General features: G+C 39.9%; 1 protein-coding gene across 1 annotated transcript; it reads left to right on the top strand.

The window, feature by feature from the left end:
* Nucleotides 1-14,364: 14,364 nt before the first annotated feature.
* RTL3 (retrotransposon Gag like 3) lies at nucleotides 14,365-15,792 on the top strand. The gene is given in 1 exon segment (XM_034950402.2): nucleotides 14,365-15,792. A coding segment is annotated over 1 exon segment (1,428 nt).
* The last annotated feature ends 1,331 nt before the right edge of the window (nucleotides 15,793-17,123 follow it).

Below are 17,123 nucleotides of genomic sequence, written 5' to 3'. Positions count from 1 at the left end.
TTAATGCAAAAGAATATATTTCCTTAGTAAAAGAGAGATATTAAATATAAAATGGCAAATTTCAGACAGTGGAACTGAGGCGAAGGTGACAATTTAGGAGACAGGATAGACATCTGAAGACCCACAGATCCCTTCTAAAGTAGACACATATACCACCAGAGTTGATTTTATTTTTGAAAAAATTAGAATCAAACAAGTTTTAGTTATTCCATAAATGTTAGAATTTTGGAAATATTGAAATTACATTATTCATTTTCACTCCATCGTTAATTAACATTCTCTAATTACAGGGTTTTTCAAGGTACAAAATGCAGTGAAAAAGCTATTCTATGTTGTAACCTTAGAAACTGTCGTATTTTGTGCAGTCGGGCTTTAAAATATTTTGCAAACAGATCTCAAGCAGAACTCCAGTTGTAAAAAACCAACTCTTTTCAGGGGCAAAGTGAGGGACACTGAAGGCATCAGAGAAATAGGTCCTGGATATATTAATAGACTTGGGTTCAAACTCTCCTATGTGAATTGCACATTGCATTTTGAGCAAGATACTTAAAAAGCAAACTCTGCTAAGTTATATAAGATATGCTGTTTCAGGGCTCTGACTCTATACATCTTTAATCAACAAGTAGGGATAACACTTTGCCCATAATGACTGTTTTTAGAAGGCAATGCACTGTCATGGAAATACCTGGTCTTTGAAGTTAAGTGGGGCTGTCTCTAAATCTGTATCCATCTTTTGCTAGTTTTATCACTGAGGTTAAGTTCCTTGATTGTCCCAAGCCTCAGTTCACTTCCATGTATAATAGAAATAATGATACCTATCTCATGTGTTGTTCTGAGGAGCAAATAAGACGTTTTCTTACACTTCTCCAAAGGTATTCAAGAGGGTCCTGACAAGTGTCATTGAGTCAGCTAGACCAGCCAACTTGTTAAAATACATACAATCTCAAGGCCCTACCTACAGAGATTTTGAATTAGTATGTCTTACCTTGGTCCTGGGAATTTGCTTTTAAGAAAATATCTCATATACCTAATGTAAATGATGAGTTAATGGGTGCAGCACACCAACATGGCACATGTATACATAAGTAACAAAGCTGCATGTTGTGCACTTGAACCCTAGAATTTAAAGTATAATAAAAAAATTTAAAAAAGAAAATATCTCAGATTATTCTGATGCCACCCTTTGAGGACTAGCATTTGGAAACCCCTGGACACCATTGCTTTTTAAGCATCTTGCTCAAAATGCAATGTGCAATTCACATACAGTACAATGCACAAATCTTCAGTGACTTTTAAGATATGTGTATACCTATGTGACTGCCACTCAGATCAACATATAGATTATTTCCATCACCCACACTGAGAAAAGTTTCTTCTGCTCATTCCCAGTCAATACTCCCTCATCCCCAGAGGTAACTACTCTTCTGACTTGCAGCACTATTGAGTGGATCTTCCTGTTCTTTTTTTTTTTTTCCAATTTCAGCTTTTATTTTATTTTATGCATGTGCTGTTTTGTTCCATCGAAGTAATACATGATGTTGAAGTTTGGAGTATGGATCCCATCACCAAAATAGTGATCATATACCCAACAGGTAGTTTTTCAACCCACACCTCCCGCCTTTCTTTCCTTCTACCCTCTATTAGTCTACAGTGTGTATTGTTCCTATTTCTATGTTCATGTGTGCTCAATGTTTAACTCCTACTTATGAGTGAGAACATGGGGTATTTGGTTTTCTGCTACTGCCTTAATTCACTTAGGATTATGGCCTCCAGCTAGCTCCATCCATGTTGCCACAAAGGACAGAATTCCATTCTTTTTATGGCTGCATAGTATTCCATGGTGTATATGAACAACATTTTCCTTATCCAATTTACCATTGATGGGCACGGGGTTGGTTACATGTCTCTGCTATTGTGAATAGCACAGCAATGAACATACAAGTCCATGTGTCTTTTTGGTATAATGATCTATTTTCCTTTGGGTACACCCAGTAATGAAATTGCTAGGTCAAATTGTAGCTGTGTTTTAAGTATTTGAGAAATTGCCAAACTGTTATCCACAGTGGCTAGACTAATTTACATTCTCATCAATTGTATATAAGTATTTCCTTTTCTCCATAGTCTCGCTAGCATCTGTTGCTTTTTGACTTTTTCATAATAGCCATTCTGCCAGGTGTGAGATGGTATCTCATTGTGGTTTTTATTTACATTTCCCTGATGGTCAGTGATGCTGAGCATTTTTTCATATGTGTGTAGGTAAACTTGTATGTCTTCTTTTGAGAAGTGCGTGTTCATGTCCTTTGCCTGTTTTTAATGGGGTTATTTGTTTTGTGCTGGTTGATTTGCTTAAGTTCCCTATAGATTCCAGATATGCCTTTGTCAGATGCATAGTTTGTGAATATTTTCTCCAATTCTCTAGGTTCTCTGTTTATTCTGTTGATAATTTATTTGCTTTGAAGAAGCTCTTTAGTTTAATTAGGTTCTGCTTGTCTATTTTTGTTTTTGTTGCAATTGCTTTTCATTACTTAGCCAAAAATTATTTGCCAAGGCCAATGTCAAGAAGAGTATTTACTAGATTGTCTTCTAGGACTTTTATAGTTGGAGGTCATACATTTAAATATTTGATCTATTTTGAGTTAATTTTTGTATATGCTGAAATATAAGGGTCTGACTTCAGTCTTCTGCATATTGCTAGCCAGTTATCCCAGCACCATTTATTAAATAAAGAGTCCTTTCCCCGTTGCTTGTTTTGTCAGGCTTTGACTGTTCTTGAACTTCAAATAATGATAACATTTACTCTTTTGTTTCTGGCTGCTTTCATTTGACATTATGTCTTAAAGGGTCATCTATGCAGTTATGTGTATCAGTAGCAACTACAGTAAGTTTTTAACTACACATGGAAACATTAAATTTTCAAGCTAAAAGAGACTGTAAAAGTTATATAACAGGGATATTAGAGCTCCGGCTCAAATGTATACAAGGAATCAGGTAGAGAAAGCAAAAGAGTAAAGCAGGTAGTTTTAATGCAACTAGGGAGTGGTAGAACCATAGAAAACTAGAGTTGTTCCCCAGCTAAAGGAAGCAACCAGTATATACTAAGTTCTTGTTGGCTCTTGCTATGTGGGAACATGGGCAGAGTATGGCCAGATTTCCCAGCTTTTCAAGAGAAATTGGAAGTATGGATTGTTTTGTGGAATCCCCTGATGTTTAATCAACTTTAAGATAAGTACAGACAGATCAAAACATATCTGCAGGCTACATCGAGCCCATGGGTGATCAGTTTGCAATCTCTGACTAATTTAATCTCTCCACTTTTAGAGACGCATATAAGACTCAGAAAGAAAGAGGCTTATCCATGGTCACACAGAAATTTGAGAGCAGAGTTGAAAGCAGCTTAGCTTAATAGCTTAGAACAGAGAATATGAAGACAGATTTCCTGAGATGAAGTCCCATCACTGCAATTTACCAGCTATGTGACCTCTTGGCACATTATTTAGCCTTTCTGGGCCTCAGTTTTTTTCATCCATGAAATGGAAGGGGAAATGCTTACCTTACAGTGTTGTTGAGAGAACTGAATGAATTAATATATGTAAAGAGCTTAGGATAGTTCCTAGTGCAAAGTAAGTGCTATGGAAGTGTTAGCTTTGTTGTTGATGATGATAATGTTGTTATTCCCATAGATAATGCATGGGGACAGTAATATTATTTGTCATTTCTGAGGAGTTAATTTCTTCAGGAAAGATTGCCAATATATGATACTAGGACATTTCTAAATTGTGAGGCTTGATGTAAAAAGGGCATTTAAATGGTTCGTTAATGCCAATTCTACATTAATCAAAATATGTTCAAGTGATTGTCAGCTCAAAAATGAAAGGCAAAACTGACAATAGAAGAAACATGTTCAAATCTGTGTCTCTAATATGTCAAAAATATACTTTCTTTTGTGGAAAGTTGGACTTTAGTTCAAGCCAAAAAGAATTTTTATTAAATCTTAAGACATTTTGTACAAACAGTTTGTCAGAGATACAGGTATTTTACTTGGTAACGTAAGAGCTGCAGGAAATACAAACAGTATAATTCTAATACAAATTTTTATTGTATAGTGCTTTGGAATTTTTAAAGTCTCTTTCACAAATATGAAAATCCTAGTTTGTTAGAAATAGAAAGCACTTAGGAGATCTCCCAACATCCCTCATTTTCTAGATGAGGAAACACACCCAGAGAGATTGCTACATGCCCAGAATCACACAGCTAGGCTGTGGCAGAACAAGAATTTGGCTCCTGTAACTAGTCAGAAAATACTAATACAGGAAATAATTAGGTACTAACTGAGAACTACAATCAATGTGGCTGCATTTGCAACATTAGCACAGAATAGATAGAGAGTGAGTGGTGGGCTAAAAATCTCTCAAAAGGTTGCTTGGAAGAGGCAGCTTCTGTGGTAGGCCTAGAAAAAAGGATCAAATTTCTAAAGGTCGAAAGCCAGTCAGAGGGCATAGCCATGTAAAAAAGGTAGGGTGAAAGTGCCATGTGGGTGGCACAATGTAGAGACTAACAAGACTAGTAGTGTATAGGTAAAAGTGAAAGGAAGCCTTGCCAGAAAGGGAAGATAGGGCTGCATTCTAGAGGGTTTTGAATACCAAATAAATAAACTTGCACATGAGGCCACAGCCAGGTACTAAGGCTCCTATTTTCCATAAAAGAAATGTGTACTCATATTTTTAAAATAATTCAACTGCTGCAGAAAAATGTAAATAAAAAGTAAAAGTCTCTTCAATCTCCACTACCCAGAGTCACCATGATTAACAGTTTCTGCTGAAACTTGCCAGAAAAGTCTCTAAGTAGTTCTTTTAAAATCACAATCTTTATTTTTTATACTGTTATCTACTGCTGTGGCCCTGATGTAGCACAGTGACTGCATTGCATTATAAATGGGTTATACAAATGCTGAAAGCAAAAAGTGCCCATGAGTACTGCCTAGCCTGCTTAAAGAGAACTGGAAAAAAGAAATCACTAAGTTCTCTCTAAAAATTTAGAAAACCAAAATGCCTTTTCACTTTTTGACAAATAATTCATCAGTGTAATCCTTCCCTTTTGCACATGCTGATAGAGTCAACTCTGCTGGCACCCATAAAGAACATACAAATGTCCCAGGAATCTGATGTGACTCCTCACTAATGATATTTTCTGCTTCAGTCTTTCAGCCAAGAAATAATCAGAAACTAAGAAGGGGCCTCTCTTTCTGTCAGGGGTACACACAAAGAATGCAGTTTTAGATAATCCAGTTCTGCTAAAAAATAAAACAGGGTAGTGACAAGAACAAAATAATTCAGAAATGGAGTGGAAGGAAAGGGGGAAATGGAATTTGGTTATGTAAATATTCTACAGGAAGAGATTGAGATAAAAGAGCTAAACCAAGAGGTCCATGCTGGGGTTAGCATGGGACATCTATGCCTGTTTAATACCTGACTCAAAGGTGAAGGAAAATTTAATCATTCTGAACATGAGGGAAATCACAGCCAGGATTACAGTGTTAAGAAAACATACGTTCAAAAGCTCTAGGAAACATTAAAAGAGAAGATCACCTGATAGATCATATTAAAAATCTACCAGGTGTTCCTGGGTGTGAGGGAGTATTAATGGATGCTAGGATCTTAGTAAATTAATAAAATATTTAGAGCAGTTAGAAATTGCCAGAATCACATATTTCTTGACCATGAACATATAAAATATTTGCTTTTTATTGTCATCTTTCTGCTAAAACTCAACTTTCTCTTTGAGTAGCTCTGTATTACATTTTATGTCTATGAACTTACACATTTCCTTCACGTACCCTAGGTTTTATCCAAACTGAACTGTTGCTTCCCCCATTCACAAGCTGAAGTTCCTAATCTCTTTGCTTTTGTTCTCATGATTTCTTTCATTGGAGATTGTATTAGTCTGTTCTGATGCTGCTAATAAAGACATTCCAGAGACTGGATAATTTATAAAGAAAAGAGGTTTAATTGACTCACAGTTCCACATGGCTGGGGAGGCCTCACAATCATGGCAGAAAGCAAGAAGGAGCAAAGTCACATCTTACATGGTGGCAGAGAAGAGAGAACTTGTGCAGGGGAACTCCCCACTATAAAACCATCAGATCTCATGAGACTTATTCACTATCATGAGAACAGCACTGGAAAGACCCACCCCCATGATTCAATTATCTCTGCCCAGGTCCATCCCATGACATGGGGGAGTTATGGGAGCTATAATTCAAAATAAGATTTGGGTGGGGAGACAGCCAAACTGCATCATTCCACCCCAGCCCCTCTCAAATATCATGTCCTTACATTTCAAAACCAATCATGAGTTCCTAACAGTCCCCCAAAGTCTTTAATCATTTCAGTATTAACTCAAAAGTCCATAGTCCAAAGTCTCATCTGAGAGAAGGCAAGTTCCTTCCACCTGCGAGCCCATAAAATCAAAGCCAAGTTAGTTACTTTCTAGATACAGTGGGGGTACAGGCATCGGGTAGATACACCCACTCCAAATGGGAGAAATTGGCCAAAACAAAGGGGCTAGAGGCCCCATACAAGTCTGAAATCCAATAGGGCAGTCATGAAACCATAAAGTTCCAAAATGATCTCCTTTGACTCCATGTTTCAAATCCAGGGCACATTGATGCAAGAGGTGGGCTCCCACAGCCTTGGGTAGCTCCACCCCTGTGACTTTGCATGGCACAGCTCCCCTCCTGGTTGCTTTCATGGCTTGGTGTTGAGGGTCTGTGGCTTTTCCAGGTGTACCATGAAAACTGTTGGTGGATCTACCATTGTGTGGTCTGAGGGATGGTGGCCCTCTTCTCCCAGCTCCACTAGGCAGTCCCCCAGTGGAGACTCTGTGTGGGGGCTCCCACCTCTTATTTCCTTTCCACATTGCCTTAGCAGAGGTTCTTCATGAGGTCTCTGCCCCTACAGCAAACTTTTGCCTGGACATTCACATGTTTCTACACATCTTCTGAAATCTAAGCAGAGGTTCCCAAACCTCTATTCTTGACTTCTGTGTATCCACAGGCTCAACACCATGTGGAAGCTGCCAAGATCGGGGCTTGCACCCTCCAAAGCCACAGCCTGAGCTGTACCTTGGTCCCTTTTAGCCAGGGCTAGAGAAGCTGGGAAGCAGGACACCAGATCCTTAGGCTGCATACAACAGAGGGGCCCTGGCCCAGCCCACAAAACCATGTTTTCCTTCTAGGCCTTGAGGCCTGTGATAGGAGGGCCTTTAGCAAAGGCCTCTAACATGTCCTGGAGATATTTTCCCTATTGTCTTGGTGATTAACATTCAGCTCCTTGTTACTTATGCAAATTTATGCAGCAGGCTTGAATTTCTTCCCAGAAAAATTGGTTTTTCTTTTCTATTGCATCACCAGGCTGCAAATTTTCCAAACTTTTATGCTCTACTTCCTCTTGAATGCTTTGCCGCTTAGAAATTTCTTCTACCAGACACCCTAAATTCTCTCTCTCAAGTTCAAAGTTTCACAGATCTCTAGGGCAGGGGCAAAATTCCACCAGTTTGTTTGCTAAAACATAACAAGCGTCACCTTTAGTTCCCAAAAAGTTCCTCATCTCCATCTAAGACCACCACAGCCTGGACTTTAGTGTCCATATCACTGTCAGCATTTTGGTCAAAGCCATTCAGCAAGTCTCTAGGAAGTTCCAAACTTTCCCAAATCTTCCTGTCTTCTGAGCCCTCCAAGTCTCTAGGAAATTCCAAACATTCCTACATTTTCCTATCTTCTTCTGAGCCTTCCAAACTATTCCAACCTCTGCCTGTTACACAGTTCCAAAGTCGCTTCCACATTTTCAGGTATCTTTACAGTAGCAGAGTTGCTTTTTTTTCTTCATCCATTCTAAATTCACCCTCATACTGGGATGATCAAATCTTACCCTTCTCTCAAATTCAAATTCAAATTCAAAAGCTCAACTCAAAAACCACCTCTTCTATTAAGCTTTCCAAAATTTCACCCCTCACTCCTCTCTACCACACCCCACCACATCCACAAGTTTTCTACCTTTGGAGGACTTTATCTTTATCTCTCACATAACATTTAGCACTGAGAGATTTCTGCATATTAATAGGAAAGTACATATTTTTCCTGTTCCACTGGCCTGTAAACTCCTTGAGAAAAAGCTCCAAGAGCATTCATCTTTGTATTCCTCACTCAGCATACGCATCACAAACACATACATCACACCCCCTCACACATACATACACCCACACGTGCATATAGACAACCACAGCACAGTGACTTTAACCACCTGAATACTCAATAAATATTTGAAGAAAGAAAGTGAGAAAGAAGAAATGTAGATTGACATTATGGAAAGCAAAATACAGATAGTCCCTGATTCATGATGGTTCAACACACGATTTTTTGACTTTACAATGATACAAAAGCAATATGCATTCAGTAGAAACCGTACTTCCTATACTCACACAATCATTCTGCTTTTCACTTTCAGTGCAATATTCAATAAATTACATGAGATATTCAACACTTTGTTATAAAACAGGCTTTGTATTAGATGATTTTGCCCAACTGTAGACTAATGTAAGTATTATGAGCACATTTGAGATAGGCTAGGCAAAGTTATGATGTTCCGTAGATTAGGTATGTTAAATGCATTTTCAACTTATGATATTTTCAACTTACAATGGCTTTACCAGGACATAACCCTATTGTAAGTCATAAGATAAGGAGCATCTACATATTGGAGCAATCATATTATGTTGAGTTTATATGGAAAAAATTGAGAAGAATTTTGCTTGAATGCACTAGATAAGCTGACATGAACATCAATGACAATTTTTTCCAATGTCAATATGATTTTTATCATAAGCTACAACTCAGAAAATGCCTATTATTAAATACTAACATTATTTCTAATCCTCGCAGCAACTCAGTAATTACCCATTGTTATCTCCTATTTTCCAAGTGAGGAAAATGAGTTTCAGAGAATTTAAGCAACTTGGACAAGACCATACAACTAGCAAACAGCAGAGGTGGGAATTGAAACTAGTCCTGCCTTACTTCAAAGCTTGAGTTCTTTCCATTAGCACATTTTTAAAGCACTTTAACAACTGATATCGTATTTGTAGCACACAGAAAAATGGCCAATTTTGGTATTCTTTCTCCTCAGCACCACAGTCACTCCTACATCTTCTACTTCTATACTCTTACTGTCCTCTTCAGTCCCACTGAGGCTCTACCATCACTCCTTCAGCAGTCTGCAAACCTTTAAAGACCATATCACCCACTATGGACTAATTAAGACCTGTAGAGGTAAGCTTAAGCACTTAAAAGATAATGCTTCATTATTTTATCTAATTTTTAAAATGCTAAACTATAAAATTAAATTTTATCTTTCACTGACCAAAATGTACCTATGCTGAGGTTTTAAGCTCCTTTCTAGATTTCCTGATATTATCTTTCCTTCTCCTCGCCTTCTCCCCTACCCTCTCTTTCTCCCCATATCCCTCCCTCTTTTTTTCTCTCTCCCTTTCTCCGTCTCTCCATCTGTAGCCCCTCATCTCCCCGCTTCTCCCTCCATCTTGTCTTTCCCCATCTCTCCTGCTTTGCTGGTACCATCAGCTTAAACTTAGTCTGACTTGTGGGTGAGCCAGCATTGGTAGGCCTCAGAGAGTAAGAGGTCCAGGAAGTAGAGGAGAAGGACAGATCTCTACAATAAGTGCATCCCCAGAAGTGGGGTTATAGCAAAGTCCCGCATTCCGTGGTTAGGCTGTGATGGCAGTTTCCTCAGCCCTGGTGAGGAAACTAAGGCACCCTGGTGCCTTCACAAGGATTTAGTGAAATCAGAGCATTAAAATCATTAAGCATATCTGCTGCTAACACTAGGGGCCATATTGGGTCAACTTTATAAGGAAATCAAATATAAGGCCACTGACAAGGTGTAATCTGAAGGACACCAAAATGATATCTCTGACCAAGGGTATCTCTCCTAACAGAAGAGTCTTGAATGGATTGCAGTCTTTCAAAATATCCTATGAAAATGCACACACCCCCAAGAAAGATTTTTTAAAGTCTTACGAGTTAGTATTTCAGTAGGGCCTTACTTTCCCAGTGTGACAGCTGATCAAGCGGAAAAGCCTCCCAAGTATGGGATAAGAAATAAAGTGAGAAGGTTGTAAATTTTGTAAAGGGAGATGAGTGACAAATTTTGACTCCTGTGTGGGATAGACTCTGTTTCCATACCATTACTAGGTCCTCTGGGTCCTGGCCTTATGAGTAAAGAGAATTTTTGGTCAGCCTTCTAACTTCCAGAGAAATTGGGAACTCCTGCTGCCCCAGTGCTATATTATGGGGTGTTGTTGACAATGAAAAGTTTCAATCTGTACTAATCACATTATAGGTTAAATTTAAGAAAGTGTTGCAAGCTATAATGTAACCATAGGAATAATATGTTAAATAAAACACACACCAGGATGGGACTGCCCCCAAGGGGTGACTGGGCCTTGCGCCAGAGACCTGTAGGGTAAACTGTCCCATTGACTGTTTTTCAGAGTGGGAAAAGGAGGGACAGAAGCTGGAGTTGCTTAAAGATGCAGCCCAGCCAGCTTAGGGGAGGAAGACCCTGGGAGAGACCTAAAACATTTAGTTTGTATATTTGCTGACGAATGAGCCAGTGGAATGTACAAAGTAGAACTGCATTGCATTCAACCTTTTCTTTCCTTTTCTCCCTAAGCTAACAATCAGCATATGTAGCTTATTAACATAACTGAGCCTGAATATTTCTTATTAGTGTGTAGTCTTTTTATATCTGTTAAATGAGCATATTTGTCTCTTTTCTCCCTGAAATATTCATTTGCATAGTTAACAAAATCTCATTTACTTAAAATATTTTCATGACCGTTCTAAAGGATCCATACATTCCATCATATTGTAAATGTATGAAGAAGAATTACAGTGTAGGGGAAACATGATGAAAATTTGGATGTGATTACTTTCTTATTCTTACTTTCCTGTTCTCACTTAACTAATTCAGGATGCTGAAACCACTTTAGGCGTTTTGACAAAAGTCTGTGTAGCTCCCTTTTCCACCCAGAAAAGAATAATTCTCTATGCTTAGGCAGTTTGAACTTGTACTTAAGGACGGTGAATTCGGTCTTTGCTGTTTAGTGTAGGGGGCTGGGGAAGGAAAGGTTTCTGTGTTTATACACTGAATAAATATTCCTGTAGGCAAGACACTTTTCAGTGCTTTAGTCCATGAACTTTTTAAACATCTATCTTGGCTGCTTCACAATTCCAATTTTAATCTTCTAATCTTCCTGCTCAGGTGCCTCCAGTCCTGATTCTAGAGTACTATCTGGAAACTAAACCATCTATATCCCAGCAAGGAAGAATAGATAAAAGTTCCCAAGTGGTGAAAAACCAATGCTGTAAAATCGATGCACTGTAGATTTCTTGGTATGAGACCCCTTTCTCAGCCTCTACACAACTCTAGCATGTTTACCTATTCAGTTTCCCAATTCACAGGTGATTAAAAAGAATAAATTAAAATGAGATTACTGCTGCTACAGCTTATTATTATTATTATTATTAACCTTTATTGGGTGTTATTAGCTGCCAGACACTGTGCTAAGCCTTTTTTCACACATTATTTCACTGAATTTTTGACAACCCTATAAAGTCAAATAATATTAATAACTTCATTTTACAGTTTCATAAACTAAGGTTTAGATTCTAACTATCAGAAGGATGAAGTAATTTGCCAAATTTGTATAGGGTAAGTATAGACAGGCATATAGGTATAACATGAAGGGCTATGTTACAACTTGATTGCAAAAGAGTATAAAAATATAAAGGAAAAGAAAATACAAGAAGTCGCAAAACATAGCAATTTGGAAGTTTTTAATTTGAAGACAGACCACTTTATACCTCTCAGTAGCTTTCAGAGGGCAACACTGTGTTACAACAGGGTAAACTAGCTGGTTTGTGTAAGTATGAATCCAAACCATTAAAACTGGATGAAATTATATGCAAAATCATTTCTTAAGAATGGACAAAGAGGTATAACATATGCTATAAATATTTCTCTGATTTTTTTAAATTGAAATACTCTTTATTAAATTTCAACTTGATGTCCAGTATTGAATCTTCAAACTCATTGTTACAGAAATTGCTAAACATTAGGAAAGAGTTTCAATTAATAGTTGTTCCCTAACTAAGCCCGTTACAAATTCAGGTGTTGGAAGTTCTCTTTTCTTTCTGGATAAAATAAATGTTAACTGTGTGTTTTGGCTTCTTGGAGGGCAGGAAGGCTTCAGTTATCTGAAAACTTCACATAAATAGATCACATCATCCCTGATGATGGTGGTATTTTTATATGTGTGGTGTTTCTAGAAAAATAAAACTTTGAAAGGTAAGGAAAGAATAAACTCGATTTGCAAAAGATTTTGTTTTTACTTTCAAAGCTTCTGCATTCAGATTCAGGTAGCCCAGTCTGTCAATTTGCTATGTTTTGGGCCTATTCCATCACTAGGGTTTATCCCATTATGCTGACTAATGCAGAACTGACCATTTGTAAAGGAGACATGGGACTGTGGTTGACATGATGCGTGATTTGAAATGGCCAAATGCAAACCTCAACCCCACTCCTTACTTGGATAAAAATAGTTGCCCCTAAGCCTTGCCTAAAATGGTCACATAGCCCATACCCAAGGCATAACTGTGATCTGGCATGAGAAGAGAAAGTGAGATTCTGAGCAGGGTTACTTCCCAAGAGGCCAGTCTTTAGTGAATGTCCTGAGTGCTACCTGGAGCACCTGATCAGTTCAGGGAAGCATGAGATCCTTGGTCCAGGACATTCAGAAAGAGCCAGGGACTCTGTAAGACTGCTATAAGTACCCACCAACACAATTGGTCTCCCTGACATTTGTACCCTTTTATACCTTTTCTAGATCTGTCCGTGGCAAATTTTCCAAGAAAATATTGCAAGGAAAAACCCTAGGGACTGAATAGGTAGTAAGCAAGGGAAGGGGCTGAGGGTTTGCAGGCTGTTCCCTGAGTGAGAAGTAAACAAATGGCCCAATTTGGACAGAGTAAGAGTAGGTTACATGAGACAGACATAAAAAATCACATCCCAAACCACTGTGGTCATTCAAAAATGTTTGCAACTTTTCACAAGGGCAGTGGTATTACTCACAACTTCCTGGCCAAATATTCATTAAAGTAACCAAGGACTGAGTACATGAAGCTGCTTCACATCAGCACAGCATCCTACTTTCCTTGCAGCTCTGAACTGTGAGGTACTGTCAAAAAACTCTTCCACACTTTAAAAAGCTATGTTACAGAGGAGAGTTGGAATGTGTTCTGGGAGTGGGTGTGTTTGCTTGAGTTCAGTGTGTGCAGAAAAGGCAAGCCTCCACAGCCATTTACACATTTCCCTCCTCAGCGATGGGTACACAGACAGCCAAGCTCCTGGACTAAGTCTCTGAATGGTAACGTACATTTATAAAGATTATTTTCTTAACTATTTTGAGGCATTTTATAAATAATATGCATGTGTCTTCTGAGGGCATATATATATATATATATATATATATATATATATATATATATATATTTAGTCGACTTTTGCTTGTTTTCTCCTGAGGCTGGTCTTGTGTGGTTACTTATGTGGTATGATTTCTGAGGTGTCAGAAAGAGCTCCCTCCTACTTCCTACCACCCTAGTCACCCAAAAATATCTCTTGGGCTGGCCCACCACAGAGCCTAAAATTCCCACATTGCTCAAACATTTGATTTAGTCACTGAAAGCAGCTGTTAAAATCCAAATGTTACATTGGGATATTAGGCAGATATTCAAGATTAAAGACTATATAAAACAGAAAATAATATTAAAAAGTTGCTTTTGATATAATGTTAAGTTTCAAAGGATAAATGCAAAATGACATGCGCAGTTTGGGACAGATGCTGTTCTTAAAATGTCGTGGAGTCAGATCCAGCATATATACCCCAGCTCATGAACATAAGCCTATGGTAAAAGAAACCCAGCATTGTTGGGCAGATTTTGTTTTGATTTATGCTGAATGTGTGCTTTCCACAGTTTCTGATCCTCAGCTCCCACTCTCTTCGCAGTGTATCTGACACTTCCCCTTACTGAGCTCCGGAGGCTCCTTCTTGCCGAGCTCCGGAGGCTCCCAGTGACCTCTTGATAATCAGCCTTGGCGGGGACCAAATACCACCCCTTGGAAAACTCACTGAGCCTGACATCTGCCTGTAAGCAGCTTTCAGGAAAGATCTCACAAACACCCACCCAATCTCTCTTGGTAGCAAATTGTCAAATCATACCCATTTCCTCAAAAGATGGTGGAGGACTTAGCAGCCTCCTATATTGTTCTGAAATTGGAGAATGAAGTTCGGCAGGCTCAAGTGCAGTGGCTGATGGAAGAAAATGCTGCTCTCCGGGCCCAGATCCCAGAGCTTCAGAAGTCCCAAGCAGCCAAGGAGGATGATCTACTCCGAAAGTCCTCAGAGGCCAAGGAGCCCCAGAAGCTCCCAGAGCACATGAATCCCCCAGCAGCCTGGGAGGCCCAAAAGACCCCAGAGTCCAAGGAACCCCAGAAGCCACCAGAGCCACAGGATCTTCTACCCTGGGAACCCCCAGCAGCCTGGGAACTCCAGGAGGCCCCAGCAGCCCCAGAGTCCCTGGCGCCTCCAGCAACCCAGGAGTCCCAGAAACGTCCAATGGCCCATGAGATCCCAACAGTCTTGGAGGGCCAGGGGCCTGCAAACACCCAGGATGCCACAATAGCCCAAGAGCCCAAGAATTCAGAATCCCAGGAGCCCCCAAATATTGAGAAGCCCCAGGAGGCACCAGAATACCAGGAAACGGCAGCACAGCTAGAGTTCCTTGAGCTTCCACCTCTCCAGGAGCCTCTGGAGCCTTCAAATGCCCAGGAATTCCTAGAACTCTCAGCAGCCCAGGAGTCCCTGGAGGGTCTAATAGTTGTGGAGACATCAGCAGCTTCAGAGTTTCCACAGGCCCCTATTGGGTTAGAGGCTACAGATTTCCCCCTGCAATACACTTTAACCTTCAGTGGAGATTCCCAGAAGCTTCCTGAGTTCCTGGTTCAGCTATATAGTTACATGAGAGTCAGAGGGCACCTGTATCCCACTGAAGCAGCCCTGGTGAGCTTTGTTGGCAATTGCTTCTCAGGTAGGGCAGGATGGTGGTTCCAGCTCTTACTGGATATCCAAAGCCCCTTACTGGAGCAATGTGAAAGTTTCATACCTGTGCTCCAGGATACTTTTGATAATCCAGAAAACATGAAAGATGCCAACCAGTGCATCCATCAACTCTGCCAAGGGGAGGGTCATGTAGCAACCCACTTCCACCTCATTGCTCAAGAGCTGAACTGGGATGAAAGCACTCTCTGGATCCAATTTCAAGAAGGTCTTGCCAGTTCTATATGAGATGAACTGTCTCACACAAGCCCAGCCACCAACCTATCTGATCTCATCACTCAGTGCATCAGCCTGGAAGAGAAGCCTGATCCCAATCCATTAGGGAAAAGTTCCTCTGCAGAGGGAGATGGACCTGAGAGTCCACCAGCTGAAAACCAACCTATGCAGGCTGCAATCAACTGCCCACACATCAGTGAAGCTGAATGGGTCCGTTGGCACAAAGGCCACTTATGCCTCTACTGTGGTTATCCTGGTCATTTTGCCAGAGATTGCCCTGTCAAGCCTCATCAGGCCCTGCAGGCGGGAAACATCCAGGCCTGCCAGTAAGGGGGACCCCAGGTGGGCCAATCTACAAATATGCGTCCCCCTCTCTTCCAATATCCATGTCTCATACACTATGGCTTACTGTTGAAATTCAACTGGGAAGACGACAATTCTTTGAGCAAGCAATGGTAGATTCAGGCTCCTACAGAAACAGCATTGATCATACTGTGGTTCTTCGAGAGAAGCTGCCCATCCGCAGTAATATCTTCCCTCTGATGCTGGAAACTGTCGACGGCCATCCACTTATTAATGGACCCATAACTAAGGAAACATCACCTGTCCAAGTTCAAATTGGAAACCATGTTGAAGAGCTCCAGTTTGACATTATTCATGCACCACGATACCCTCTGATTATTGGAATCCATTGGCTTGAGACACATGACCCAAACATAGAATGGAGTACCCGCACTGTGTCCTTTCTATCACGTTATTGTCACTACAATTGCTTCAGGCACAGGTGGAATAGAAGAAATCGTGATGAAATAATTTCTGGGTAGATCCTCTGTCCTAGTGACTGTTCCTGGCAACCTGTCTTCTGTTACCTCAGCTGTCATCAGCATTTGCTGCTCCCTGAATCTTCTACTGAACCTCTTGCTATGAACTAAGGCTACCTGTACAACGACTCTGCCTCTTAGATGATAGACTGAACCTGATGACTTTGAGCTGCTTTTTTTTTTTTCACTAACTCTGCATGCCTCTATCTCAGAACTCTGCATCCTGTGGAACTGTTTTAATTACAATTATACTAACAATACACATGAGAATAGATATTAGAAACTAATAATGAAAAAGCATAGCTGTTAAACTGACTTGATTTTTTTCTTATCAATATTTTCTATGTCACAAAAATGGCAACATCTTTTACATAAAGAAAATAAGTTTGTAAGTGATATTTCTTAAAAGAATCAATAAATATTAGCAATTTCTACTTGTGTTTGAGTTATTTCTTGGCTTAGCTAGAGGAAGAGATAACGAACCAGTACATTGGGAGGGAGAGAGGGAATTAGAAAATGTTCAATGTTTAGGGAGGCTCCTAAACATTCCGGGTGTAGTGATAGGTCTGCAGATGATGGAGAAATGATGTAGAGGGTAAGATGGAGAGAGTAGGGAATGGTTAGGGCTGAAAGTGAGAGTAGGGAATGGTTAGGGCTGAAAGTAAGTGAGGTATGGAGGGATTAGGGGAAAGGTAGAGGTAAGATTGAGAAGAGGGTTTGGGGGAGATTGGGAGGAGGTTGAAGAGGGTTTAGAGGAGGGTTGGGGTGCTGAGAGGTAGAATCTCCAGGTGAGGTGTGAGGAGTGGTCTAAGCGGAACCTAATGCTTTTCCTCTGTGTTT

The sequence above is a fragment of the Pan paniscus genome, chromosome X (genome assembly GCF_029289425.2).
Source record: "Pan paniscus chromosome X, NHGRI_mPanPan1-v2.0_pri, whole genome shotgun sequence".
Classification (NCBI taxonomy): domain Eukaryota; kingdom Metazoa; phylum Chordata; class Mammalia; order Primates; family Hominidae; genus Pan; species Pan paniscus.
This window is presented reverse-complemented; position numbering and strand designations above follow the sequence as displayed.